Genomic DNA, 27,847 nt, shown 5'->3' with positions numbered 1-27,847 from the left:
ACCTGTGCTGAAATTTGGGGAAAATGTCCTGAAGTGTCCTCGGATTCAGTAAGAGGACGGATACGAGCCATCTTCAGAGCAAAAGGGACGAGCAGGGAAGGGCGGCTGCTGCCTGCGAGGGCGCGCTCTTGGCGGAGGACAGGAGAGCAGAGCACCCCCCCACCAGCCCCCCACCGTGGACGGGAGGACGCGAGGCACAGGACTGGGCTCCCGGGAGGGCAGAACCCGTGAGGAGCGCCGAGGTGGACAGGGCCCGCAGGCGGTGCCCACCTAAAGACAGGCACTTCAAGAAGCTGAAGAAAGACAGACTCAGAAACTAACAAAATGGTTTGTAGGATTGAAGATAATCTTAGAGAAATCAGGATCAAGAGGTAAGAGAAGAAAAGCCAAAAAGGGGAGACAAAGTTCCTTCAGTGTTCTTTCAACGACTATTTGAGAAACCTATCACGTACAAACGTCACCCTCATTTTCTTCCGGAAAAGGGTGTGTCAGCAGTCTCAGTGGAGACGTTTGGTACAGCAGGACTCCAGAGAGGATTCCTAACCGGATCATCCAGAATCACAGACTAACGTCGGGGGGCAGAGGCTGGCGGCCACGAGTGAGGCCAGAGAAAGCTGGACTTTCTGGTGGGAGTGCCAGTGGCTCTGAGGGACAGCAGAAGCTCCGACCTGTCCCTGGGCGTGACGTCCCAGGGAGGCGGGAGGCACGTTTTGGCCCGCATGACAAAGGAGTGGTCCAACGATCCACATTTGAACTGAAATCTTAAATTTGGGTGGTACTCTACAGTTTGCAACCACTTTATATGTGATCTCATGCAAGCCTTGCCCCTAGTCTGCAGTTTTGTACAGCTGCTCCCACTTGACAGTGACACCTGGACAGCCATGGTCACCCACCAATGGCAGGTAAGTGGCGGGGCCCAGACAACCCAGGGCTCCTGCCTCCAGGCCACCCGAGGGCCCAAGCCGTGCGGGACCCGGGTTATGGCCCTGCCCCACTGCTTCCCAGCTGTGTGAAAGTAGGGAAGCTGCCGGACCCCTCTGACCCCTACGTCCTTGCTTCTGAAATGGACGCAGCCCCCGGGGTGGCTGTCAGGACTCAGTGAGCTCGCACAGGTGAGCACATGGCAGGTGATCACGCAGCCAAGCTGCCGTGTCCCCAGCACTCTACTGTTGTTATTTGTGGGAGGGGCCTGGAGCAGATGCCCCCTCTCCTGGCTGGCGTGGAGATTCTGCTTCTGGAGTTGAAGGTGGGCTTGGGGATTGGGAACAAGGGTCTGGCCTGACCCTGTCCTGCCCCACAGGGTGCTCATGACCCTGGCAGCCTGGGTGGCTCCCGACCCTCCACTCACTGCTCACCCAGCCCTCGGGTCTTTGCTCATCCTGAGTGAATGAAAAATGTCCCAGAGCCAAAATGACTTCTTTAAAACTTCCAAAAACAAAACAAAATGACTTCTCTGCTAGAGGGAACAGGAGCTTCCCGTCCCCTCTAATGCAATCCGTGCTCTGGAATTTTCGGCCAGAAGTGAAAGAGAAAGGAAAGCCCTGCCGAGGCTGGGAAAGCTGGTGGCTACCACTTCCTGGAAGACAGTTCTGATACTAAGGGTTCCCCATTGTCAACCAGAATCTGGGACTTTCCAGAAGGCGTAGGGGCCCGGTGGTCACTCAGATGGGTGCACTACATGCCTCAAATCCAGTTTCTGTCACTCCTGTTGTGATCGTCCAACCCGCAAACGTGCACTTGGTTCCAAATGAAATGTCAACAGCTTTGTGGAACAGAGAGGGGACTGAACACATACTGGCAGTTCAGAACTGAGCAACAGAAGTGCGGCCCTGAAAAGTAAGGAAGTTCAAACTAATTCTGATTTCCAGTTTCTCTGGTGACCCGGAAAATATTTACTGAGCTCCTGCTGCATGCCGGGCCGGGCATAGCACTCCCAGGCGGGACCCGACTGTGGAAGGAGGCTGATCAGTCCTGAGTCTCAGTGAGAACGCTCTGGAGAAAACTAGCCCCTACCAGCTTGGTAACGGCAGCTCGTGGGCCGTGGGCCAGGAGGGCATCTCCTGGTTTCCGGTGGAAACCTGGTCAAGCTGGTCATCCTCTCCGGGCCTCATCCTTCTTGTCTTTAAAGGGAACACACCACTATCTCCCAGTGAGAATTAAAACCTAGAAACATAAAGAAAGCACCTGGCCCAGCTCCTGGAATACGGCTGACGCCCAGAAATACACTACATTTTTTCTATTGTTTAACTGTAACTAAAGAAAATTGCCGTGATTTTGCTTCCCGAACAGGGTTGGTGAGGAAATCAGAGAAGAAAAAAAAAGAAAAAAATTCCAAAGCCTTGCCCACATGAAAAGACACAAATAAGAAAATCCCCCTGTCATCTGGGAACGGGGACAGGCTGCCTGGACCCTGGAATTCAGGGCCCCCGTGGCAGCGGAGGCCAAAGGGCAGAGCAGCACCACGCGTGCGTGTCTCCCCGGGGTGTGGCCCTGCGCAGGGGCCGCCCGCGCCCCGGGTGCCACTCACCTTGGTCTTGATCTGCTTGGCCGTGTCTGTGAGGAAGATGGAGGAGTTGGGGTCGCTGGCGCTCATCTTGGTCTGGGCCCCCTGCAGGGCGGGGAAGAAGGTCGAGTGCAGCAGGGCTGGCTTAGGGTAGCCGATCCTGGGGGCCACGTCTCTGGTCATCCTGAAGTATGGGTCCTGTGGGGAGGGAAGGGACGGTGGGAGGCGTGGGCCAGCTGCTAGCCCGTGAGCAGCCCCAGCTTCCGGTGAGCGCAAAGAGTCAGCCCCGCCCCGCGGCACCTTTTAGACCCTCCTTTCCCACCGAAGAGGGCAAAGAGCCTCGTGCAACACCCAGGATGACACAACCCTGGCCCTGCCTCCTGACCTGGTCAATGGCACACGGGATGAGGCACTGGACATCTGTCCGGTCTCGGAAGATCTGGGGGAACGAGTTGCTGAAGGAGGGAGCGGCCTGGATGGCAGGAAAACTGATCTTCCCTGGAAAGGAGGACAAAACATCTTTATACACGAGACCGCTTCCTGCTGGAACTGTAAAAGGGGTGAAAAAAAATCGGCTTTCTCCCCACTGGAAAAGTAACAGTCATTAAAGAAAACCTGAAAACTACAGAAGAGTAGAAGGAAGAAAAAACCCCCTATAGTCCCGGTTTGTGTCTCTTTTCACCCATTTCCTCTCCCTTTCACACTCTGCATTTCAGTTGTGATTCTCCTCCGGTCTGTTTTTACAGGCTCCACTTTGTACCCACACTCTATCCCATCCACGTGCCCTGGAGAGTCAGCGGTTCTCCACCCCCTGGGCGTCTGGGGTGTTCCTCGGCTTTAATTATGATACATTATGACCTCCTGGTGCATAAAACGTTCTCAATATTTTGGATGCTGCTGTTGTTAACACTGCTACTGCTATTTGCTTAGACCTGCAGAAGCGGAACTCTGGGGTCAAAGGGCATGGATCTTGGTGTGACCCTTGATAAGTGGAGCTGGGCCAGTCTACCCCTCTGCGCTGCTCAGGCATTTCCCAGGTAGCCCACGTGGCTCCAGCCCTGAAATGCTGTCTCTGTGATGCTCTTTCCCGGCAGCTGTTCTCTCCCCTCTGCAGAAAGACATGCCTCATTTCTGGGCTCCTTTCTGCCTCTGGGTGTCCGCGTGGCAGCTGCCACTGACACCAGCACCCCCTTTACAGCACTGAGCAGCCCCGGCTCTGGCTCAGGGCCTTCCCTGGGCTCGTCTACGCCCCACGACTCTATGGAGAAGGTGTCACTGTCGTCCCCATTTTATGCACGTGGACACCAGGCTCAGACTGCCTCTGTGGTTTCCTGGGACTAGTGTGCAGTCAGTGAGTGGCTGAGCCAGGGTTCGAGCCCAGGTCCCCTGGCAGCAAAGTGTGTGCAGCTCCTCGTCGCGCCTGCTGTCTCCCTACTCACTTGGGCAGCCTTCAGGGAGACACCTCTCCACTCCATGCCGGGATTCCCAGGGTTAAAAAACCCTTTCAAAAGCACCGGGTTTATGCCCCAGTTGTCAGGAATGATCTGACCGAAACATCGAAGGGTTCTGCTTATGTGAAAAGCCTCCCAGTAAGGCCTCTGCACATTTCTCTCTGCACTCTTCCTTACAGGCCCCTCACGGTGGGCCCTGGAATGTGCTCCGTCCCAGCAGGCACACCCGGCACAGAGCGCCTGCAGGCACATCCTGGGAGCTGCCTGGGGCCGTGCACCCAAAATAAAGGGGAGGGGGTCCGGAGGCCCAGCCGCTAGTCTCAGGATTGATTCTCTGCCCAAGGAGCTAAGGGTCTCAAAGGAGAGAAAGCCAACGCATCTGAAGCGGGCGTGGAGGGAGACACAGGGAGAGGGGCGTAAACGTGGGCAAAGGGGCCTATCTGCTGCAGACAAGCCTGGAAGGAGAGCGAGGGAGCGCAGGTAGGGTGGGCTTCCCAGGGCCTCCAGTCAGGACCCTCCTTTTGCAGGTGGGGAAGCTGAGGTCCAGGGAGACAAAGACGGCAGGTTCCGGCCATAGAGCAGGCCCTCCTGCAGCCCCTGGGCCCCCACCAAGGCCTCCCACGCGGACTGGCGTCCCAGGAGCAGGCGGAGGACAGAAGTCATCCGTACCCTTCTCTTCCTTCTAAACCTTAAAACGAACGGATAACTAAGGAGAGGGACAGAGGGTGTCCCGAGGGATAGCTCCACATGGCCCAGAAAAGGGGCCAAAGGCATCACACCAGCTCTTGATGTTCCAGGGAAAACCCACCTATTTAAAGAGACAAACTGCAAATGCTACCACCTCAGAGAGAGCTCAGCCCCGGGCAGGCACCAAGCGCGTCAACCTGCCTCCTGCTGAGCTTGGCTCCTGTCTGAGGGCAGCGGGGCGGGGACCGCGGGCAGCAGCGGCTTCTTACCGATGCAGTCACTGTCAGTGAAGCCGAAAATGCCTTTCACCTGGTTGAAGGTGACGTGCTTCTGTATCTTCACCACGTTCTTATAGAAGCCTGGGCTCATCCTGCAAAGACAGTCAGAATCAAACTCCGGACCCAGAGGGTGGCGTCCACTGAGGGCAGAGCAGCAGATGGTACAACATGGCAGGCCAGACACAGGCCGGAACACACTGGGGAGGAAGGCGCTGTGACGCCCCCTGTAAGCAAAGATGCCTGCGGCAGGCAAGGCGAACACACCTCTACCTGTGGAAGGAAATCAACATGAAGCTGATAAGCAACTAAGGCAAGAACACACCGGATTCAGTGGTTGACTCAGCGGCTAACATGAGATATTGAGATTCTGCCAGGGTCACTGCTGAGCTTATGGGGCTGTAAGTTTGGGGGCCCCAGTGCAGCTTTTCTGTTGAGACGGACCGTGTGCTTTCTCGTGGGAGATTACCGTTGACCCTGGAACAACGCGGGTCCACTTACACGTGGTACTTTTCAGTAGTTAACACTGCAGTGCTACATGGTCTTGGCTTGTTGGATCCACGGATGTGGGGAACTTAGGCTGTGGAGGGCCGACTGTGAGTTATACGTGGATTAACCTTCTCATTGTTCAAGGGTATTTGCAACCTGTTGCTGGATGTAGTGTCCGGATAGCAACTGATGGGCCCAGGAAGGAGGGTCTGTCTCAGTGCAGCTGGTCCTCCCTGCATCTGGCCACCACTGTCCCCTCCACCGTGGGGCAGCCAGGCTGTCTGGACAGGGCGAACTCTCCTGGGTGGTGAGGGGTGTGAATACAAGGCCTGGATCTGTGGCAGCCATTCTGCTATTAGAAGGAACTAGGCTGAAGGGGCAAAACCCAGAGGGGCTTCTTACACTGCATCTTTTGACTGACATATTCAGTAGCTTTTCCTCCAGGCCCTATTATGTGTCAGGCACCATAAAGATAAAAGGAAAAGGCGGGAAAGCTGCCGTTTACTATCGGGGGCAGGAGCTGTGCTGAGTGCGGGAGATACACTGCCACTGCCCCGCTCCCCTGTGAGGAGGCAGCTTTGCCTCCACTTTCACAGAGGCTCAGAGAGGTTATGGTCATAGACCTAGTGAATCTAGGACCTGGGATCCAAACCTAGGCTCGTCTGGCCCCAAGGCCTGTGCTTTTCTCACCACATCTCACAGCGTTTGAAGAGTTTAAGGCTTCTGGCCTGACGGAGGGCCACCGAATGCCTCTGGGCAGGCACGGGGCGAGCGTCAGAAGCGCAGGGATGCCGGCTGCCTGCGTCTAGGGCAGCCACAAGGCAGGGAGGCCAGTAAAGGCCAAGGCCACCGCAGCAGGGTCTGTTTGAGTGGAGCAGAGTCCCACTCAGACAGGGAGCAAGGGCGGGGGAGGGATGGTGGCTTCCACTTCAGCCCTGGGGGCACCGGCCAGGGTGGGAACAGCGCTGCGAGGACGCGCCAGGAGCAATGGCAGCAAAGCACTCCCAGCACAGGCCACCCCCCCCCCACACCCCCCGACGTACACTGAACACACCAGAGAGCAGAGCGGGATAGCCACCTGCAGAGATGCCCGCTCGTTCATCCTGCCGGAACAGGAGCGACCTCCGTGCCAGGGGTCTCCTGGGGGAAAGCAGCAGGCCTCGTGCTGCCTACGCCTGGCGAGGACCAGCGCTGTCCACCACCAGGGGGGGGATGGGCAAGAACTCCGTGCATCCTGGGGTTGAGGCGACCGTCAATGCTAGTCCCCTGGGCAGGTCAGCCGGTAGGCCCATCCTCTTGTGTCTGGGGTCGTGCTGCATAAGATGGCCTCCAAGGCCCACAAGGAGGGAAAGTCTACAGCAGCCCTAGTATCAGAAGCAGTGCTTCTGAAGAAGACCGCCTTGACCGTTCTTGGAGGCCGGGTCGCTCTCTGGCTGCACCGAGAGCATGGCCACCCCCCGCCACCCCCCCAGGGATGTCTGTCCCCCGGGCTCGCCCCCGTGCCGATGCAGCGTGGCGCACCCCGAGGCTTTGCCTTGGGGACCAGGAACAGACCCAGCTGCACCCTGTAAATGAGGGCTGGGTACCAGTTTGCCCCCCGAGAACACCTGCCCCTCACACTCACATAGCTTGGAGAACATGGCCTGGATTTCCTCACACAGGCAGGCAAATGAGCGACAGGGTTCTAAGTTGGAAGAGACTTTCAAGAGTGACACTGGGCACTCACCAGGGCCAGGCTCTGCTGGAAGCGCCCCACATGCAGCAGTTCAGTGGTCAGTCCTCATGAAGCTGCAGCGTAGGTGCTCCCGTCCACTGAGCTAACCACCCTGTCCTTTCTGTTCTTCCTTTGTCCTCACAACACTCATTCTCACCTGGTTTACTACCTGTTAAGTCCCGTTAGAGAGAACCTGACGGAGCGGCTGGATAACTGTCTTGGCTGCTGACCCCCAGCATCATCTGACATGTAGCAGATGCTCAATAAACACCTGTCCAACATTCACTGCCCGAGTCACACAGGAGGTGGCGGTCAGGATGCGAGCCCAGACGGGCACTCTGAACCCCTCAGCTAGACCACCCCTAACTAGTAGTAACCCCCCACTGCATAGGAAAACGGGAGCTCAGAGAACTGAAGGACTTGCCCACAGGAACCAAACCAAGCCCGGCACAGAGCTGGGTCTGGACCACTGGCTTTCAGCGTCCCGGAGCAGTGTCCTTCCACCCCTCGGGGGTCCTGTCAGGAAGGCCCCTCTGGGCCCAAACGTGTGGGGGGACAGGGTGGCGGGAAGCCTCAGCCCCAGCACCGACTCCTTCCCCCATGGAGCCCCCCGAGGGGGTGGAGGAGGCTTTGTTGTGTTTCTTGTTCGTAAGGAAGACTGGCTTGGGAAGGAGCTTTATGAAGTCAGAGGTTTAGATTTTGAGTTAAACTTCAAGAAAAACAGTAAAATGCTTGAGTGTTTAGAAGAAACTCTTAAAGGGAAAAAGACACTTGAAAACAGACTTTAACATTTAAACGTCCCTCCTAACTTCAGGTTCAACATAAAATACCTAAGAAGAGCTAGGACAGGCCCTTTGTCTGGGCTTTCATCTTTACCCCACGTTCATAAAGAAAAAGGGAGTTCTTAGGGAGCAAAGGTGGCAGAATTGAAGCTGCAGGTACCAGAAAGACAGGGTGGAAACCAGTCGCCACAGACGCCACATTCTCTCAGAACGAGCTGAAAGCACGTGGGCCATGGTGGTCTTCTCACGCGGACTGTTCAGAAGTTCACGCCCCCGCCCTGACATTCTCACGGACTCGTCAGAGGTGTTTGTTTCTGTCCTATCAACATCTCAGCACCACAACAGGGGGACTTTGTTTTGCTCAGTGCTGTGTTCTCGGGGCCTCGGGGGGCACCTGCCACGGCGAGCACCCCGTGACGGCTGCTTTACTGGTCTAGTGTGAGAGGACAACCCCTCACACTGCACCAGAGGGGGGGCCCGGGGCGCAGGGGGACCAGAGAGGGGTACCTAAATCTGGCTGCAGGAGGGACAGCTCCCAGGAGAAGGTGGTGCTTGACCACGTGTTTGGAAGGCAGCATAGGAATCCGCGGAGCTGGGAGTCCTGGGGTCAGGGCAGAGAAGAGCAGGGACAAAGGCGAGGGTGTGGAACAGCAAATTGTTCTGTATAGCTGCAGGGGGCGGTGACCAGAGAGGAACACAGGTCAAATCACAAGGGGCTGGTGTGCAAAGGAGAAAGCGAGAACTTTATCCTGATGATGATGGAGAACCAGGAAAGCTGTGAGCAGGGGACTGAGCCACACCTGCCTTTTAGAAAGATCGCTGGCTGGTGGGGGACCAGAGGCTGAGAGGGGCCACGGTGGGTGGGAAGAGGCTGCACAAAAGGATGCCAGTGACTGTGTGATGCCAGTACTGCCTTGTCCTAAAAAGAGCAGAACCCATGGTGTGTCTATGGGTTCAAGCAGTTGAATCAGGTCCTTTTAAGGAATAGGGGGAGAGAAATAAAACTAAGTGTCATGAAAATGATAATAACGGTGACAACTAAGGTCTCATCTAACCCTATTTCATGGACCAGACTTGCTGACTCACAGACCCTGAACAGAGGAGACCTGGGACTCGAACCCAGGTCTATTTTCCTCCCTTGGAAGGTCATGTTTCTTCATGGACCCCACAATGCCTCTGTGCCCACAAGAGAGTGGTTAAAAAAATGTAATAGGTAAAATTAGAAAATGCATTCATTTACTGGCTGCTAGAAAGGTCAGATTTCATACCAAGGCGTGTATTCCTCTCAATGGCTATAAAGCTCCCCCTCAGATCTCAGTAGTTACAGAAGGGACCCTTCTGGGCAGTGTTAACCAGCAAGCTCCTCTGCACCTACTGCTCACGCAGCCTTTGGTGTTTCCACTACACCCCGTCTGGGCCTCTAACGAATTTCCTAACAGGGGCCACACTCCACCAGCAAGGTGGGCCCTCAAGCACTGTCCCCCACGGGCGGCCAGACCCGTGCAGGGAGCGCCATATCTTAGGGGCTCATGCAATACTTGGTGACCTGAAGAGCATTCTTTTTGGGACGGTGGACAGAGTCTTACTTTTCTAACACACTTCTTGGTAGTCGTCTGGAATGAAGTTCAAAACCGCAGAAGTTACAGTTTGAGGACTTCCAGAAGGAAATCTTTTGGACTATTAAGTGTCTGGTTTAACTAGACTGTGAGGGAACTGTGTCACCAGTGAGTCTTTTCTCTGTAGGGAAAAAGGTACACTGAGAAAGAGAAAGACACCCAAATTGGCACAACTGACCATCCGTGGAGAGAAACTACGACACAGATGCACATCTGTCACAAGCTGAGGATGGAAATCGTATTTGTCAATAAACCAATAAACCAGACCATAACATTTAATAAGGGAAGAAAAACACCTTCCAGACCTCGAGATGCTTCAGGTGTTTCAGCTGCAGCCGTGGCCATGATGACTTGTCTACAATCTGCATCTACTTATTTAAAAGGCAGGCAGGCGTTCTCTCCTTACCCCATGTAGTCAAGGTCAGAGAAGATGAAAGTCTTCTTGATGTCAAAGCCGCAGGCGATGATGTCCTTGGCGTTCTCCACAGCGTAGCCATAGGCCTGGTCCAGGGTCAGGTCCTTCCACAGGTACTTCTCGTCATCGGTCATCTGGATGACCAAGGGCACATTGAACACATCCTGCAGCCACCTAAGAGAGGGGGGGAAGCAGGCCGTCATCTCATTTCCCTGCAGAAAAACGCCACTGTGCCTCTGAAAACACGGTTCCTGCTAACAATGTATGTCAAAACGTCCCTGCCCACAAAATCACACGCTCTGATCACACTGTGAATTTGACTCCTGTTAATAAGGGCTACAACTGTTTATTACCATGTCAGCTCTGTGCTGGTTTCCCTGCACACTTTATTTTGAAGCCTTACGAGAACTGTAGGTGGTAGGTATTATTACTCCCTCTGGCAGATGTGGAAACTAAGGCCCAGAGAAGTAACTCTTCTATGGTCACGTGGACAGGGGAAGAGGAGGACGCAGGTCCACTGACTCCAAAGCAGTGCTCTCTCTACCACCCACATCCCGCTAAAGCGACACCAGGAACAGGGTGAAGAGAAGCCACAAAGGCAGCAACTCCCCAAGACCTTGGTTGTTCAAGCAGATGTGAACTAGTACTGTCTTGTCAGTTCTAGACAAGGTTTGTGACTAACATTTCTTTTTCTTTTTTTTTGGCAAAATAATACATATATTATCTATGATTGGCAGATATACTGCTGATTTAGTCTCTCCATGGTTCAAAAGAATTTCAAAATAACAAAGTAATTTTATACACCATACTCGATCAGTAATGTGACTAACATTTCTGATTCACTAATACAAGTGAGAACAGTCACACGACGCAATACTTACTTTGTGAAGATAAACGGGATGAGATGACCTACGTGCATTGCTTCAGAAGAGGGGCCCCTGCCCGTATACAGGTAAAATGGTTTCTTATTTTCATAGGCATCAAGAATTTGATGCATGTCTCTAAAGGAAAAAGGAGAAAAGAAAATAGTGTGATGTTCTGAGAAAAAAATCGCGGTGTGAATGCTCATTTGGAAATGATAAACAGACAAAACAACCCGGATAATCACTAGAGCTTGTTATCCTTGGCGCTTATGCTGTAAAAACAACAGGAAACTTCTTCTGAGCTGGTTCTCCTGTGATTGTTTTAAAAGTGGAAGACATGCAGATTGGGAATAATATATTTAAATGTTGGTCAGACACTGGATTTCTCTTGGAATTCCTCCAAGTATCGATGTTGACATACTGCCTGCTTCACACACTTTCCTGGGAGTGACACCAGGCCAACACCACCCAGTCCTTGTTGAGAACCACACAGCGCCGACACTCTGCTGGCCCAGATGGGGGAAATCACAGGGCTCCCACAGTCCTGACTTAGGCAGGGAAGTGAGGGATGCCCCCAGGTGGAGATCTGCTTTGGGCTCCCTCAGCTACACTGGGACCAGGTGTCTTCATCTGGGAGTTATTCTGGAATCATCCACCCTCCCCAAGGACTGGGGTCCACTAACAGCACACACGAAGAGGCCTCCTCCCTGGCGGTGCATCAGAATCATCTGGCCGGCTGTTTCCACACCACATCTGCCTGAGCTGTGCCTCCACAGACTCTGGTCCAGTGGGTCTGGGGTGACGCCTGGGAATCTGTATTTTTAAAACCCCTGCCGGTTCAGAATGGCCATCATCAAAAAATCTACAAATAATAAATGCTGGAGAGGGTGTGGAGAAAAGGGAACCCTCTTGCACTGTTGGTGGGAATATAAATTGATACAGCCACTGTGGAGAACAGTATGGAGGTTCCTCAAAAAACTAAAAACAGAACTACCATGTGACCCAGCAATCCCACTACTGGGCATATACCCAGAGAAAACCATAATTCAAAAAGGGTCATGTACCACAATGTTCACTGCAGTTCTATTTACAATAGCCAGGACATGGAAGCAACCTAAATGCCCATCAACAGGTGAATGGATAAAGAAGATGTGGCACATATGTACAATGGAATATTACTCAGCCATAAAAAGAAATGAAATTGAGTTATTTGTAGTGAGGTGGATGGACCTAGAGACTGTCATACAGAGTGAAGTAAGTCAGAAAGAGAAAAACAAATACCGTATGCTAAAGCACATGTATGGAATCTAAAGAAATGGTACTGATGAACCTAGGGGCAGGGCAGGAATAAAGATGCAGATGTAGAGAATGGACTTGAGGACACGGGGAGGGGGAAGGGTAAGCTGGGACGAAGTGAAAGAGAGGCATGGACATGTATACACTACCAAATGTAAAACAGCTAGCTAGTGGGAAGCAGCTGCTTAGCACAGGGACATCAGCTCAGTGCTTTGTGACCACCTAGAGGGGTGGGATAGGGAAGGTGGGAGGGAGATGCAAGAGGGAGGAGATATGGGGATATATGTATATGTATAGCTGATTCACTTTGTTATACAGCAGAAACTAACACACCATTGTAAAGCAATTATACTCCAGTCAAGACGTTAAAAAAATCCCACAAAACGAAACAAACCCTGCCAGTGACTGCAACGTTTGGCAGGGTATGAAACCACCCTTCCAGGGTGTGAATGTTCTTTGTTTCTGGGCAAAGTATGCCCAAATAAAAGAGGAATAGCTGCCTTTTCCAGAGGTCTGGGTAGGAGAACCCAGACAAGAGTATTCTGAAAGTGACTTCTCCTTATGCCCCAGACCAGGGGCTAACAGTGCTTATCTCTGGGCTGATAGGATTAGGGGGATTCTGGTTTTCGTGCATAGTTTTGATTTTTCCCCAAGGAATGATCACCCAGTGCTTCTGAGATAAGGAAAGAATGAAACACTTGATTTTGGAAGAAAAAGAGGCCTTCTTTGGTTCTCATGAGTAACCAAATCAAACTTTTATCAGCTTATAGAAAAGAAAAAGAGCACAGCCGTCCCATGAGCTGCTCTTTTTATTTTTTTGCCGCACCGTGTGGCATGTGAGATCTTAGCTCCCCAACCAGGGACTGAACCTGTGCCACCTGCAGTGGGAGCACGGAGACCAGGTCCCGGCTGCGCTGCTCCAGATGGCTTTGCAGGAAGTCTCTGAGCACTCACGACGTGCTGTCCCGAGGGGTGCTGTCCCGAGGGCAGGGCGCCGACGAGGCTCCCGTGCTGGGCTCAGCTTTGTGAGGATGGCTTCCCGCAGGGCCCCCTCGGCTGCAGAGGGAGACAGCGCGTGGCAGATCTCATCAAACGCCTACTTCACAGACCTGAGAGGCGTTCTTAAATCTGAGCATGGCCAAAGCTTCAAGTCCTATGCCTCCCTAAACCAAGAGCCCACAGCATTATTATACTGAAGTAAATACGTCACAGGGCAGTGAGAACTGTAAAATGCTAAGATAAAAATTTAAGATCAACAAAATTGATAAAGCTTGAGCTAAAAAAACAAAAGACTCAAATTACCAAAGTCAACAGTACTAAACACTTTATAGGAGTAAAAAGGATTATAAGGGAATAATACTAGGAACAGCTGTATGCCAGCAAGTTAGACAACCTTGATGTAATAGACAAATTTACCAAAACTGACTCAAGAAGAAATAGAAAATCTGAACAGATCTATAGCAAGCAAAGAAATTGAACTAGGAATAAAAAAAAGTCACACAAAGAAAAGCCTCGGGCCAGATGGCTTCACTAGTGAATTCTCTCAAATTTTCAAAAGAGAATTAACAACAATCCTTCACAAACTTCCAGAAAAATGGAAGAGGGAATACGTCTCAACTCATGCTATGAAGCCAGTATTATTCTGATACCCAAAGCAAAGACATCAAAAGAAAACTACAGACCAATGTCCCTTATGAATACAGATGAAAAAATCTTCAGCAACTCACAAACCAAATCCAGCAACATATAAAAAGGATTACACACCATAATCAACTGGAATTTGTTCCAGGAATGCAAACTTGGTTCAACATACAAAAATCCATCAATGTGATACACGGTATTAATAGAAAGCATGACAAAAGCCACATGATCATCTCAACAGAGGAAGAAAAAGGATTTGATAAAACCCAATATTCTTTCATGATAAAAATACTCAACAAACTCAGAACAGAAGGGAACTTCCTTAAAATGAAGGGCATTTATGGAAAACCCAAAGCTACTCAATGGTGAAAGACTGAAAGATTTCCCCCTAAGATCAGGAATCAGACAAGGATGCTCACTTTCACAAGGACTGTACTAGAATTTCTAGCCAGAGCAATTAGGCAAGAAAAAGAAATCCAGATTGGAAAGGAAGAAGTAAAATTATCCTTACTCGCAGGTGAAATAATGCTATATAACAAATATGCTCCAGAATCCACAAAAAAAGAAAAAAAAAAGAGAGAGAACGTTAAAAAGAAAACCACAGGCCCAAATGGTACCATGTTAAAGCCCATGACACTAAACCTAGACTTAATATCTGATTTAACTGCACTTTCCACCTTCCCCAGAAATGTAATCTTAATCAACCAGTCTGGAATTTTCTGCTCAGCACCTATGAGGTAAACTGTCTCCTGCCCTACACCTTCGATCCCTCAAGAATCAATCTGCGTGGTAAAACCCTTGCCATTCCCGTCCACAAAAAGATGTCCTGGCCTAAAAATAATCCTTTTTTCCCTTTTGCTAATTCCTCCCTTGCCCCACCCCTCTCCCTGTAAAAAGCTTCCATTTTGTAAAACCCCTTGGAGCACCTTTCTAGTTGCTAGATGGGAGGCTGCCTGATTTATGAATCACTGAATAAAGATAATTAGATCTTCAAATTTATGTGGCTGAACTTTGTTTTCCTTAATAAGAACTAATAAATGAACTCAGCAAAGTTGCAGCACGTACGATCAACACACAAACATCAGTTGTGGTATTTCTATACAGCAGTGCAATATCGTGATTGATTGTAAGAAATATACATTTGGTCTTCGTTCTATCCTGTTTCAAGCACAGAGCTCCTTTAACCATTGTGGGAATTTCCTAAGTGAAAAGAATGATAAAGATAGGAGTGTTATTCATATAATAAGCTCCTTTCAACCACACCAAAATTTATGTTACTTAAGTGACTTTTGGAAAGCCCATAGATAACCTAAGGAGGCGGGCTGGTTCCCAGGGGAGCTAACTCTGATTAGAGGATTGGAACTTTCAGTCCCCCCTGCCTTCGCCCCACTTTCTGGGGAGGGCGGAGGGGCTGGATATTGAGTTTAATTACCAGTGGCCAGTGATTTAAATAATCACGTCTATGTAGTGAAGGCTCTATAAAAACCCAAAGGACAGCTTCAGAGAGCTTCCGGGTTGGTGAACACATGGAGAAGTGGGGAGAGAGGTGCCCAGGGAGACCATGGAAGCGCTGTGCTCCCACACACCCTGCCTTGTGCACCTCTTCCATCTGGCTGTTCTTGAATTATACCTTTTATAATAAACTGGTAATCTAGTAAGTAAAATGTTTTCCTGACTTACGTGAGATGCTCTGGCAAATTCACTCCACGAAGCAGTCATGGGACCCTCTGATTTATGGCACGGGTAACAGTCCAGACCCGTGATTCCTGTCTGAAGTAGGGAGGTGGGGGGCAGTCTTCTGGGACTGAGCCCTTAACCTGTGGGATCAGACGCTATCTCCAGGTAGACAGTGTCAGAACTGGGTTAAATTGTAAGACACCAGCTTGCGCTGCAGAACCTGATGTGTGGAAACCCCACACATCCGGTATCAGAAGTGAAGCAGAGCTGCAGTGAGCACTGAGCTAGAGGAAACACACAGGAGTGTGCTTTCCCTTCAGAAACAGCAATGAACAATCCAAAAAAGAAATGAAGAAAACGTTATCTTCAACAGCATCAAAACAAACAAAACCTTAGGAATAAATCTAACAAAAGAAGTGCAAGGCTTGGGGCTTCCCTGGTGGCACAGTGGTTAAGAATCTGCCTGCCAATGTCGGGGACACGGGTTTGAGCCCTGGTCTGGGAAGATCCCACATGCCACGGAGCAACTAAGCCCGTGTGCCACAACTACTGAGGCTGCGCTGTAGAGCCCACGTGGCACAACTACTGAAGCCCACGCACCTAGAGCCCATGCTCCACAACAAGAGAAGCCACCGCAGTGAGAAGCCCGCGCGCAGCAACAAAGACCCAATGCAGCCAAAAATAAATAAATAAATAAATAAATAAATAAATTTATTTAAAAAAAGGAAGTGCAAGACTTGTACACTGAAAACTATAAAACACTGCTGGAAGAAACTAAAGACCTGGTGAATGGAAAGACGTCTATGTGCATGGATAGGAAGACTTGATATTTTAAGATGGCAACACTCCCCAAATTGATCTATAGATTCAGTGCAAAATCTCTACCAAAATCCTAGCTGCCTTTTTTACAGAAATTAGCAAGTTGATCCTAAAATTCACTTGGAAATGCAAGGGACCTAGAACAGCCAAAATAATCTTGAGAAGAACAACGTTGGAGGACTCACACTTTCCAGTGTCAAAACTTACTACAAAGCTACAGTAATCAAGACTATGCAGTATATTTAATAAACCCTTAAATATACGGTCAATTGATTTTCAACAAGAGTGTCAAGAAAATTCAACAACAGTCTTCAAAAATTGGCGCTGGGACAACTGGATATTCACATGCAAAAGAATGAAGTTGAATCCTCCCTCACATATATACAAAAATTAACTCAAAATGGATCAGAGACCTAAATGTAAGGGCTAAAAGAATAAAACTCTTAGAAGAAAAAACAGGTGTAAATATTCATGACCTTGAATTAGGCAATGGTTTCTTAGATATGACACCAAGCAACGAAAAACAAACAGAAGAAAACTGGATTTCATCAAAATTAAAAATTTGTGCTTCTAAGGACACTGTAAATTAAGAGCTAATATTTGAAAATCAAGTATTTGATAAGAAACTAGTATCCAGAATATATAAAGAACTATTATAACTCAATAATGAAAAGATAAATAATCCAATTAAAAAGTTGGCAAAGGATCAGAGGAGACAGTTCTCTAAAGAATACATAAAAACAGTTAATAAGCATATGAAAAGGTGCTCAACATCATTAGTCATTATGGAAATACAAATCAAAATCACAGTGAAATACCACCTCACACTTACTAGTATGGTTATGGAAAAACACAAAATGGAAAAGAATAAATGTTGGCGAGGATGTGGAGAAGCTGGGACCTTTGTTTGCACTTTGCTGGTGGGAATGCAAAATGATGCAGTCACTGTGGAAAACAGTTTGGAAGTTCCTCAGAAAGTTAAATGGTTAACTTATGACCCAGCAGTTCCACTCCCACGTACACACTCAAGAGAACTTAAAATATATGTCCACATAAAAGCCTGTATACAGGACTTCCCTGGTGGCGCAGTGGTTAAGAATCCTCCTGCCAATGCAGGGGACACGGGTTCGAGCCCTGGTCTGGGAAGATCCCACATGCCGTGCAGCAACTAAGCCCGTGCACCACAACTACTGAGCCTGCGCGCCACAACTACTGAAGCCCGAGTGCCTAGAGCCTGTGCTCCGCAACAAGAGAAGCCACTGCAGTGAGAAGTCCGCCCACCGCAACGAAGAGAAGCCTCCGCTCGCCGCAACTAGAAAAAGCCCACAGACAGCAATGAAGACCCAACACAGCCAAAAATAAATAAATAAAATAAATAAATTTATTAAAAAAAAAAACCTGTATGCAAGTGTTCGGAGCAGCATTATTGATAACCCAAAAGTGAAAATACCCCAAATGTCCATCAACTGTTGAATGGGGGGGTATGTCCATTCAACAAAATATTTTTCAGGTATGAAAAGGAATGAAGTACTGACATATGATACATCATGGAGGAACTTTGAAAACATGATGCTAAGTGAATGAAGCCAGACACAAAAGGCCACATGTGGTATGATTCTATTTATATGAAATGTTCAGAACAGGCAAATCCACGGACACAGGAAGTAGGTTAGTGGTTGCCAGTGGTGCTGGTGGGGAGGGAGGAATAGGGAGTGACTGCTAATGGGTAGAGGGTTATTTTTTGGGGTGAGGAAAATGTTCTGGAATTAGACAGTGGTGATGGTTGCACAACCTTGTGAATACACCAAAAAAACCCACTGAATTATGTACTTTCAGAAGGTGAATTTTATGTCATGTGAATTAAATCTCAATTAAGGAAAAAGCTTTGATTGCATTCTGCCCAGAAAGAGGGCTGAGCGGGGCTTGGAGTTCTCGGCCTGTAGAATTTAAAGTGTTCGGCAGACTGCCGAGTTCTGTCCTGCACGTGCTCTCCGTAACCCTGATGTGAGGGCAGAACACAACAACCCTACCTCGGACTATAAACTCCACGAACATGGCCTTGAACCCAACCCGAGGCGATGTGTGGGGTGGGAGAGGCAAGACCTCACTCAGAAGCCGGCTGTTCTCTGATGTTATCTGCATGGAATTTATGATCTCAGGTAGGGATATTCTGTGCGTGTTCGCTCTATTAGTTTCTCTCTCTTTTTTTAACTTTTTTTTAACTTTTAATTTTGTATTGGTGTATAGCTGATGAACAACGCTGTGATAGTTTCAGGTGCACAGCAAAGCGACTCTTTGGCTATTATTTATGAGTAGGCCAGAACAATAGGAGGAAGAAGTATGTAATTTCAGGAAGCCTCCTGCTTATCTCATGGGAAATGCTGAACTTGGACACGTTGATCTCTTTTGTTTTGTGACATTTTATAGTTTATTGCACGTAACCTGGCATGAATCTCATCTGCTGTGTACTTGACCTTCACCTTGTGAGGTGGGCAGTTTACAGGTGAATAAACTAAGGGCCAGAGGTGAAGGGACGGGCACCATCCCATGGCCAGTCACTGCCAGCACAGGAGGTGGAACCGGCCTTCTGCCAACTGGCAACCACTCGCCGCAAGGGCCTGGAGGTCTGAGGGAACAGCACCCTGATAGTTTTCTTCATTAGAAGAAGAGGAGGGGTGGGAGGCCCTGCAGTGAGAAGACCCTGACCTGTGTGAGAAGAAGATTCCCCTGCGCAGGAAGCGGTGCGGCCTCTGACCCGTGGCTCTCTCTATTCGGTTTATCAGCTCCTTGTCAATTTTACTGCTTCCGAACCGAACTGGAAAAAAAAAAGAAGAGATGCCGATCTCAGGTGGTGGGAGGTTTGGTGATATTGCTGAAACGAGAGGGAAAGCCTTGTGATCCACGCACAGTCTCAACAGACCCAGGCCTCTTCAGGCCTGAGGCTCTGGTCCCTTCCACCAGCCCAGAGTGGAGGTCACAGCCAGCAGAACAGAAAATAAATTACAGAACAGGGATGGGATTCTGACAGGAAACAGATCCAGAATGCAGTTTAGCTAGCAACTCCAGGCAACCACACACACACACACACACACACACACACACACACACACACACACGCCCCCGCTGCTGACTGCTCATTAAGCTATCATTCATATTCACTCACAACCATAAATTTAAATAGTCTTTAACCGAATTAACAGCTGTCTTCAAGAGAATTTTCCCTCATTGATAGTCTATAATAAATCATGGAAAATGGCTTAGACTTAGGTAAGAACATTTTAGTTCTGTTTCTTTTTTGACAGCCATCAATGTTCTCAGAGTAAGGATTTTCCTGAGCAGGAAGCCCTCCAGTGAAGGGCTTGGCAGTGAGGACCTGCCCCCTGTGAGGAGTCATCTTTCTTAAGCTGACTTCCAGCTGTTTAGCTCCACACTCAGTATCACACTGGAGGAGAAACCTTAAGTAATCTATGACTGACTTGTACCCACTAAGTTAGAGACAACTTAAGTGACTGTAAAGATGCCCAGTTCCATGGACCTTCCCCAAGTTCTGAATTGCTCAAAAAAAGGAAAAAGCTTCTACTAAGCTCTCTACTATAAATCATTATTTTGAGATTTATTTTATATTGTTATGTTAATTAACAATAATCCTCTGGGAATAAAATGCACCACAAAAGATTTTAGGATCTATTTTCTCCTTGGCATTGAAGCTTGACTGGATGTATGATTAATTCAAATTAGAAAACATCAGTGGAATCAACTCAATGGAATCACTCCTAAAAGCTGGGGCTTTTCCCATAACGTACCGATGAGCTTGTCATAGTCAATGCCTTTTGCACTGCTTGTCTGTACTGTCCATGGGTCCACAAAATCCTCGCCTGCTTCTGTGGCATCCAGGCCACCATCACTCCCAGGTGCCGGGTCCCTTGGAGGGTAGTCAGCCTTGTAATCCTCCCCCGTGGCAGCTTTGTAGCTCATTTTCAAGGATAACAACATCTCCACTGCGGAATCAATTTCATTCTGCACAAAGGAGCAAGGGTGAAGGCTGAGTGTATTAACAACGACTAACATTTGCCGAATGTTACTGCTGTGTGGCAGGTGTTGTGCTAACTGCTTTCACACACATTACCTCCTTTAGTCTTACAATGACCCTACGAGGAAGGCGTCATTGTCACTGTTCTTTTCCAGTTGAAGAACGTGAGACTCAGAGAGGTGAAGGAGCTTGCCCATGGACACACAGCAAGTCATGGGCCTGAACTTATTTTAATTTATGATTTTAAAAAAATCTATTTATTTTATTTATTTATTTGTGGCTGCGTTGGGTCTTCGTTGCTGCGCGTGGGCTCTCTCTAGTTGCGGAGCACGGGCTTCTCATTGCGGTGGCTTCTCTTGTTGCGGAGCACAGGCTCTAGGCGCGCCAGCCTCAGTAGTTGTGGCTCATGGGCTCTAGAGCGCAGGCTCAGTAGTTGTGGTGCACAGGCTTAGTAGCTCCGTGGCATATGGGATCTTCCCGGACCAGGGCTCGAACCCGTGTCCCCTGCATTGGCAGGCGGATTCTTAACCACTGCGCCACCAGGGAAGCCCCTTTGTTTTTTTTATCTGTTGGTCTAGTGCTACGGATTACTACCACAAACACTATAGGATACGTGTAGCGACACAATTTACACCGTTGTTTATGACAGAGTTAATGTGCTAAATGTTACTTAAACACCACCAATGCCAGCGAACATATGGGACAAGCTCCACTAATCAATTACACTGAGCTCTGCACTGGAACTTGTTTTTACAATCCACACAGGTTGAGATGAATATTTATGGAAACTTAAACAACGATGCCACCAAGGACAGCAACAGCAACTCAAGTAGACATTGTGAAAACAGATAAAGGCAAGGAAAAAATACAGACTTTCAGGTCATAAATTAAGGAGGGATTCACTGGGAAACAGTTATACTACAGCATTTTGGAGTCTTATCAAGCTGTCCAAAGTGTTTGCACATTTAGTGTTTTAAAATAAGCATAAGAAAAACAAATGTAAAATATATCCTTGGGTAAGCTGGAAACCTATTAAAGACCTCCTCTCTTCCAGGAGCCCACACTAGCCACCCCTGGAAGCCTGGCATTTGAAAAAGCAAACCTAATTAAGCAGATCAGTCATGCTATGCCCTAAAGCTCTACTCCCACAATTGGCCTTGCTGGATTAGATCACAAAGAATATACACAGTCCAATCTGCTTGCCAAGGGAAATACAAACACTTCCATTTAGAGTTTATACATAATGTGCTATAAACTGGGCTTCCCAGTGGAGAAACATCACAGCACCAAACTCCATTCAGAGAGAGCTCCTCTGTCAGGTACGGCACCTGGGCCACAGAGGACTGTTACTGTAGGGTGATTTCGCAAGCACAGATTTGTGTTTCAAACTCCGAAACCATCTGGAATTCATCGTTTAAACGAGTCAGAGTTGTGGCATCAATAGCCCCATGGATAGACCTCATGCAAGAGACAGAATGTTGGCCTACCTTAGACAGGCAAGCATGTTTTCCTCACCTCATTACGGTAGTGCCTAGGCTGTACGTGCAGCAGAATAAAGGCTTAGCAAGCATGATCTATCAAGTTATCTATGGGAGAATTACCTTGCTTTGAAGTGCCCTGAAGTCACTACCCTTTAATCACCAGCTGTGTGACTTGTTTTTCATACTCTATGTGGCCTAACTCAGCTTCCAACCAGGTGGCTCTTTGAAAGTCAAACATCTAACCAGGGTCCCAGTTCAAGGACCACCTGTTAACTGGAATGGGACCGAAACAGACAAGCAGGCTCGTCTTGTCCGTTTTCTTGTTCTCAATCTAACATGGACCAGGACACTGAAACAGATTTTAAAAGCTGATGTTCTGAAAAAAGCCAGACATGAAAGACTCTATATACACTACCTGATTAAATAAAGTTCCAACACAGAAGGAACTATCCACAGTGGGGGAGGCAGGGTGGAGGCCTCTCTTGGGAGAGTAGAGGCAGGGCCTGAAGCGGCCCGAGGGTGGCTTCTGTGCCATTTCTCCAACTGGATGCTGGTTACACAGGTTTGGTCATTTTGTGAAAATTCAGTGAGCTGCCTGTTTGTGATCTCCATATTTTTCTGAACGAATGATGTATTTCAATTTAAAACGTTTACTTAAACTAAAAGAAGAAGAAAAAAGGCTCTGTTCTCTACCTTAACCCCTACGATCCAGTGTCATTTCGTGAATCCCGCTCTAACTGTCTCCCGTTAGAGCCCCCAGATTCCGACCTACCCGCCAGGAGAAGCTTTGTGAGCTACTGTTTCTGAAAGCAGTGGGTGTTATTCTCTTGGTACACGAAGGAGAAAGAACGCCGAGGGCCATGACCTGGACAGACGGCAGAGAGAGTGGAGGAAGAGCCTGCGGCACCCTTACTGGACCAGAGATCCCCGAGTAGCTCAGCTATTTCACTTAAAGTGAATTTCCAAAACATCAGGTGCTTCTAGTATGATACATTTCAGGGTCAGATACAAACTTACTCCATTTAACTCTGGTTTCATCATGTAACCTCTGATCTCTCTTGTTGAGTCAGCTGACTATGCATTAGTCAAAGACCACCCTCGAAAGAGTTATTCTAAACTGTGTTAACAATGTTCATTGCAGCACTACTTACAATAGCCAGGACATGGAAGCAACCTAAGTGTCCACTGACAGATGAATGGATAAAGAAGATGTGGTACATACATACAAGGGAATATTACTCAGACACAAAAAGGAACGAAATTGGGTTATTTGTGATGAGGTGGATGGACCTAGAGTCTGTCACACAGAGTGAAGTAAGTCAGAAAGAGAAAAACAAATACCGTATGCTAAAGCACATGTATGGAATCTAAAGAAATGGTACTGATGAACCTAGGGGCAGGGCAGGAATAAAGATGCAGATGTAGAGAATGGACTTGAGGACACGGGGAGGGGGAAGGGTAAGCTGGGACGAAGTGAGAGAGAGGCATGGACTTATATATACTACCAAATGTAAAACAGCTAGCTAGTGGGAAGCAGCTGCTTAGCACAGGGACATCAGCTCAGTGCTTTGTGACCACCTAGAGGGGTGGGATAGGGAGGGTGGGAGGGAGACGCAAGAGGGAGGAGATATGGGGATATATGTATATGTATAGCTGATTCACTTTGTTATACAGCAGAAACTAACACACCATTGTAAAGCAATTGTACTCCAATCAAGATGTTAAAAAAAAAACCATGTTAAGTATTGTTTGCTAAAATGCTGAACATAACTGGAGTCACTAAGAGTTACTAACTAAAAGCATTTATTAACATTATTCGAATTTAACGTTAAATGACAAAAATATCACCGTCAGGTTCCTAAAATGGGTTTACAGAGTAAATGATCAACATTTCGGTCCTTTATTTATTTTAGGTTTTCAGATTTTTTTTTTTAAAAACAACTTAGCCTCATCTATTGAGCCCTGCCTGGTGTTGTAAACCCCTTTCTGTGAATAATCAACTCCTTTTTTTGGATATAACTGTTTCTTTCTTTTAAAATGTAATGGATTATTTAGGGTCCAAATAGTCAAAGTAAACTACTGGAGTGACTGTGATATGGTTGATACCATCTGGTGAGAACCTAGGAAGAGATTTTTGAAAAGACGACGACAGGGATTGGAAGTGACAGACGAGGAAGTCATGGACATGAAGAAGCTGGGTGACCGAGAGTGAAAGAAAGTGCTTAGGTGATGGTTACAGATGCAGACTGAATGGGTTACACTTCTAAAACCCACTGCAGCAACAGCAAAGAGATCTTTAAAAAAGGCATAACCCACGAGGACCAAGGGAACAGGAAGAGGATGACAGCAACAAGATTCAGAAGCTGGAAAGCGGAGGGATGAGTGGTACCTGACCGAACACGGGAGAAGAACAAATGCTAAGACAACACGGGGAACCTGGGCAGCGACTGGACTTACATTGCTGTGGAATCCCTGAGAGGTCTGGGCATTGGCGGCCCTAGATACTCAAAGAAGTGAGGGTGAAAGCGGGCTGTAAAACTAGGAGCACTTTGAAAGTCTGTCTAAGAAGCAGTTACTGAGATCTCCCCCCTACCCGGTACATCCCCCCTCCCCCATCCAGAGGTTTAGTGTCTCATCAAGGAGAGTAAAAAGTGTCCAGACTGGAGGCGCTTTGCCCAGCGGGGGCGGGGGCGGGGGCAGTGCACAGAGAACGGGGGCTTCAGCGAGCGATCACACAGCCCAGCTCCTCTGCCCCACTCAGCTCACAAGGCTGGCGGCCGGACCCGCACCCTCTGGACAGCAGACTGGAGGAGTCCTCTCTGGGGACTCTACAAGCCTCAAAGAAGAGCTAAAGACCCTGACACTGAAGCCTTCCCAAGGCCAGAGAGCAGCGTGGCTGCCGTCCAGGGAAGGGAAAGCCACAGGACAAGCCCCTCCCAGCTCTGAGCGCTCCCGCTAAAGTGCCGCTACATGGCTGAGCGTCACCAAACACCAGACGACGGCATCTAATACAAAAGGCAGAAGGAACAAAAAGCTAACTTGGAAGAAACCGAGTTTATAAAGTGGGTGGAGAACACTGGAAAAACTATCACCAAGATCTCAGAGACAGAAGGACAGTGTACCCATGAAATAAGAGCAGAGAGCTATGAGGAAAGGCACGTTCAGAGATCAAACGGCTCTTGGAAGCCAAAAATGACAGAATAAGTGAAAAACCATAGGAGGGTTAGAAGTTGACGAAACATACCTAAAAGAAGAACAAAAAGAAAAATAAATGAGGAAAATAAGTCAAAAAATAAAAAATTCAGAGGACCAGTCTTTGAATTAAAAAAATACACAAAGAAACAGAAACCAAAACAAAAAACCCAGGATAAATCAAAGAAATAATATAATTTCTGAGAATTAAAGGTCATGAATTTCTGGTTTGAAAGGAACAAACTAAAAGATCCTGTACGCTGCAACTAGATCCCACGTGCTATGACTAAGAGCTGGCGGGCGCAGCCAAATTAAAAAGGAAAAAGAAAGGCCAAGCAGGGGCGTTCCCAAGCGGCCTGGGTTTAGGATTCTGGGCTTTCGCTACCGCGGCCTGGGTTTAGGATTCTGGGCTTTCGCTACCGCGGCCTGGGTTCGGTCCCTGGTTGGGGAACTGAGATCCTGCAGGCCGCAAGGTGCGGCCAAAAAACCCCAAAATGAAACAAAGAAAAGCCAAGCAAAAAGCAATTAAGACAACTATCAACTCTGGAGAAAACAAAAGTTGGGCAGGAAAGGAGAAGCACTTATGCTATACCCAGTGGGTCAGCAGCGTTTACATGGAGACTGGGGGGATGGGAAGTGCTTATGAAAGTGCTAATTCCTTGTCGTCCACAGTGAAAACCCCAAACCCGAACACCTATCAGGAGCAATATAATGTGTGGGTTTTTTTTTTTTTTTTTTTTTTAATGTGTGGTTTTGAGAGACGTAGGGGTTATATAGCCAAAGAATCAGCTAAAAGAATTGAAAATCGTTGTTTCTGGGAGCAGGAAACAGAGAGAGGCGGGGTGGACGGCTGCTGTTTCCCAGCGGCTTCCCTTTAGACTACACGCATCGATGCTGATAAAGGAGAAAATACATTTAAATTGAGAGCCAAAACACCTCAGGTGGTGAGGGAACGGAATCCTGGTAACATGACCCTACAGACGTGGCTTGGATGTGTGTGTGTGTGTGTGTGTAGGACCCAGCTAAACGACATACCTTCGCCGCGTTTCTGGCTTTGAGGGCCCTCACGAGCTCCCCTTGAGCAGCAATGTTCTTGAACAGCTCCAGTGGAGACCCACAGCCCTGCTCACCGTTGGGCACATCTGCCATTTTCCAGGACCTGCGTTCACAGCCGGCTAGGGTGTTGGCAGATTTGCTCAGTGGTCCAGACAAGACTGTGGGGGGAGGAGAGAGAGAGATTAACAAACCATCGCAGCTGTTTTTCCTTTACCGTAGCTAGTTCTTCTTTCCAAAAAGGTTGGAGATGAGTTATAATAAAGGGCATAGATAATATAACATTAATAAAAATATAAGCAGAAATTTGGAGCCATGAAACAGGGGGAAAGAGGAAGAACAAATGCTAATGATGAGGTCGAAAGGAATCGCTGTGATATACAGACTTAGGGAGGGCAAAGAAAGACCCCTCCTGACCGAGGGCAAGTGTGCATCTGCCGAGGTGCCCCTGTGCCTCGGCCAGTGCCCAGGACACAGGAAGGACTCGTGTCTGCTCAGGCAGCAAACACCAAAGTGCTTTAGTAACCCTAAGTTCACCACAGCTAGAAACATTTGGCAAATGGCTATTTACTCTTTATCTTAATTGCTTTCGGGATGAATTCCCAGGCCTTTGCAGTCATAACCAACATACTGCTGAACAAATGGCTTCCTTTGCTGGCCAGCTGTTCCGTTCTCAGACGAAGGGAAGTCTGGGTGGAGGCAGGGCCTTATCCCTTTTGGGTTCCAAATGAGGTAAGAATCATATACAGCCTGTCCACTCCACATGCTGCCTTATATAACCGCAAACCTCTGAAGAAGGTGTCCCTGCACCTCCTATTGGTCATTATTTACTATTAACCTTAAGAAAGGTGGGGCACATGGCAGGCTACCTGAGGCCGCCTTGGGGCCCCTTTTGGGTTGGTCACTTCCCTTTTCTGAGTGTCAGCTTCCTCAGCTATAAAGCAGCAGCATCGGGAACTCTGTCACCTACCTCAAGGGCTGTTATGAGAAGAAATGAGAAAAAACGACATGGTGGCATTTTACAAAATGTAAAGTAAGGCACAAACCCATTGCAAGTATTACTTGTTAGGGTTCCAGAGCTTGGCTGAGCTCCAGTTCCATCTGTAACTTGCTGTTACACCTTGGACGAGGAGGATGACCGTGACAGTGCGGCTACACCAGAGCAGCTAACCTCCAGCTCTTAAGTGCCTGGTATTCTTCTAAGCACCTTATACATAGTAATTCACTTAAACCTACAGCAATCCTATGGGACAGATCTGTTATCTCTGTTTCGTAGATGAGCAAACTGAGAGGCTATAACACTTGCCCAAGATAACGCAGTTCGTGAGTGGTCGAGATGAGATACAAACCCAAACAGTTTGACCCCAGAACCTATGCTCTCAAATATTATACTATGGGCTACTTAACTGTCATACGCCTCAGTTTCTCAACTGTAAAATGGGAATAACAATAACAACACTAACTTGCAGGACTGGTCACGGAATAAGTGTGATAATGTCGGTAAGTAAATAGCAAAGCATCAGCCACAGAGGAGAGGTTTAACGAATGACTATTTTGTGTCTTTGATCATTAAAAATTTTTTTGCTAGCAGCTCTATGAACAAAACACAAATTTGAGGGGGTAATTTATTTTTGTTCATCCATTTGTTAAATATCTGTTTAAAAAATACGTAAAATTTAAACCAATCTTTATATAAGTCAATGAAACCGTAATACTGAAACCAGGATGGAACAGTAGCCAGTTTCTTTCCCCTCCTTGCTGAGAATTGCCTCAATTCCTGGAAAGGGAGGCCCGTAAAAAAGAGAAGGAATGTGGAAGAAGCTTCTGACTAGCGCTGGAGAGGAGAAACACTCAGGCCCATAT

The 27,847-nt window shown here is 48.2% G+C and overlaps 1 protein-coding gene across 3 annotated transcripts in view; it reads right to left on the bottom strand.

Annotated features, from left to right (window-relative positions):
• WARS1 (tryptophanyl-tRNA synthetase 1) overlaps nt 1-27,847 on the bottom strand; it is a 33,789-nt gene that overhangs the window by 2,112 nt on the left and 3,830 nt on the right. For all 3 annotated transcript variants that reach the window (XM_067725776.1, XM_067725772.1, XM_067725780.1), the window contains exons 2-9: nt 25,967-26,145; nt 20,032-20,245; nt 18,935-19,043; nt 10,814-10,933; nt 9,924-10,106; nt 4,911-5,011; nt 2,889-3,001; nt 2,528-2,701 (exon numbers count right to left, since the gene is read on the bottom strand). In XM_067725776.1, the coding sequence (XP_067581877.1) occupies nt 2,528-2,701; nt 2,889-3,001; nt 4,911-5,011; nt 9,924-10,106; nt 10,814-10,933; nt 18,935-19,043; nt 20,032-20,245; nt 25,967-26,080 (1,128 nt within the window). In that variant the 5' untranslated portion in view covers nt 26,081-26,145. The remainder of the gene's footprint in view (nt 1-2,527; nt 2,702-2,888; nt 3,002-4,910; nt 5,012-9,923; nt 10,107-10,813; nt 10,934-18,934; nt 19,044-20,031; nt 20,246-25,966; nt 26,146-27,847) is intronic.

Source organism: Pseudorca crassidens, chromosome 1 (genome assembly GCF_039906515.1).
Source record: "Pseudorca crassidens isolate mPseCra1 chromosome 1, mPseCra1.hap1, whole genome shotgun sequence".
NCBI lineage: Eukaryota > Metazoa > Chordata > Mammalia > Artiodactyla > Delphinidae > Pseudorca > Pseudorca crassidens.
This window is presented reverse-complemented; position numbering and strand designations above follow the sequence as displayed.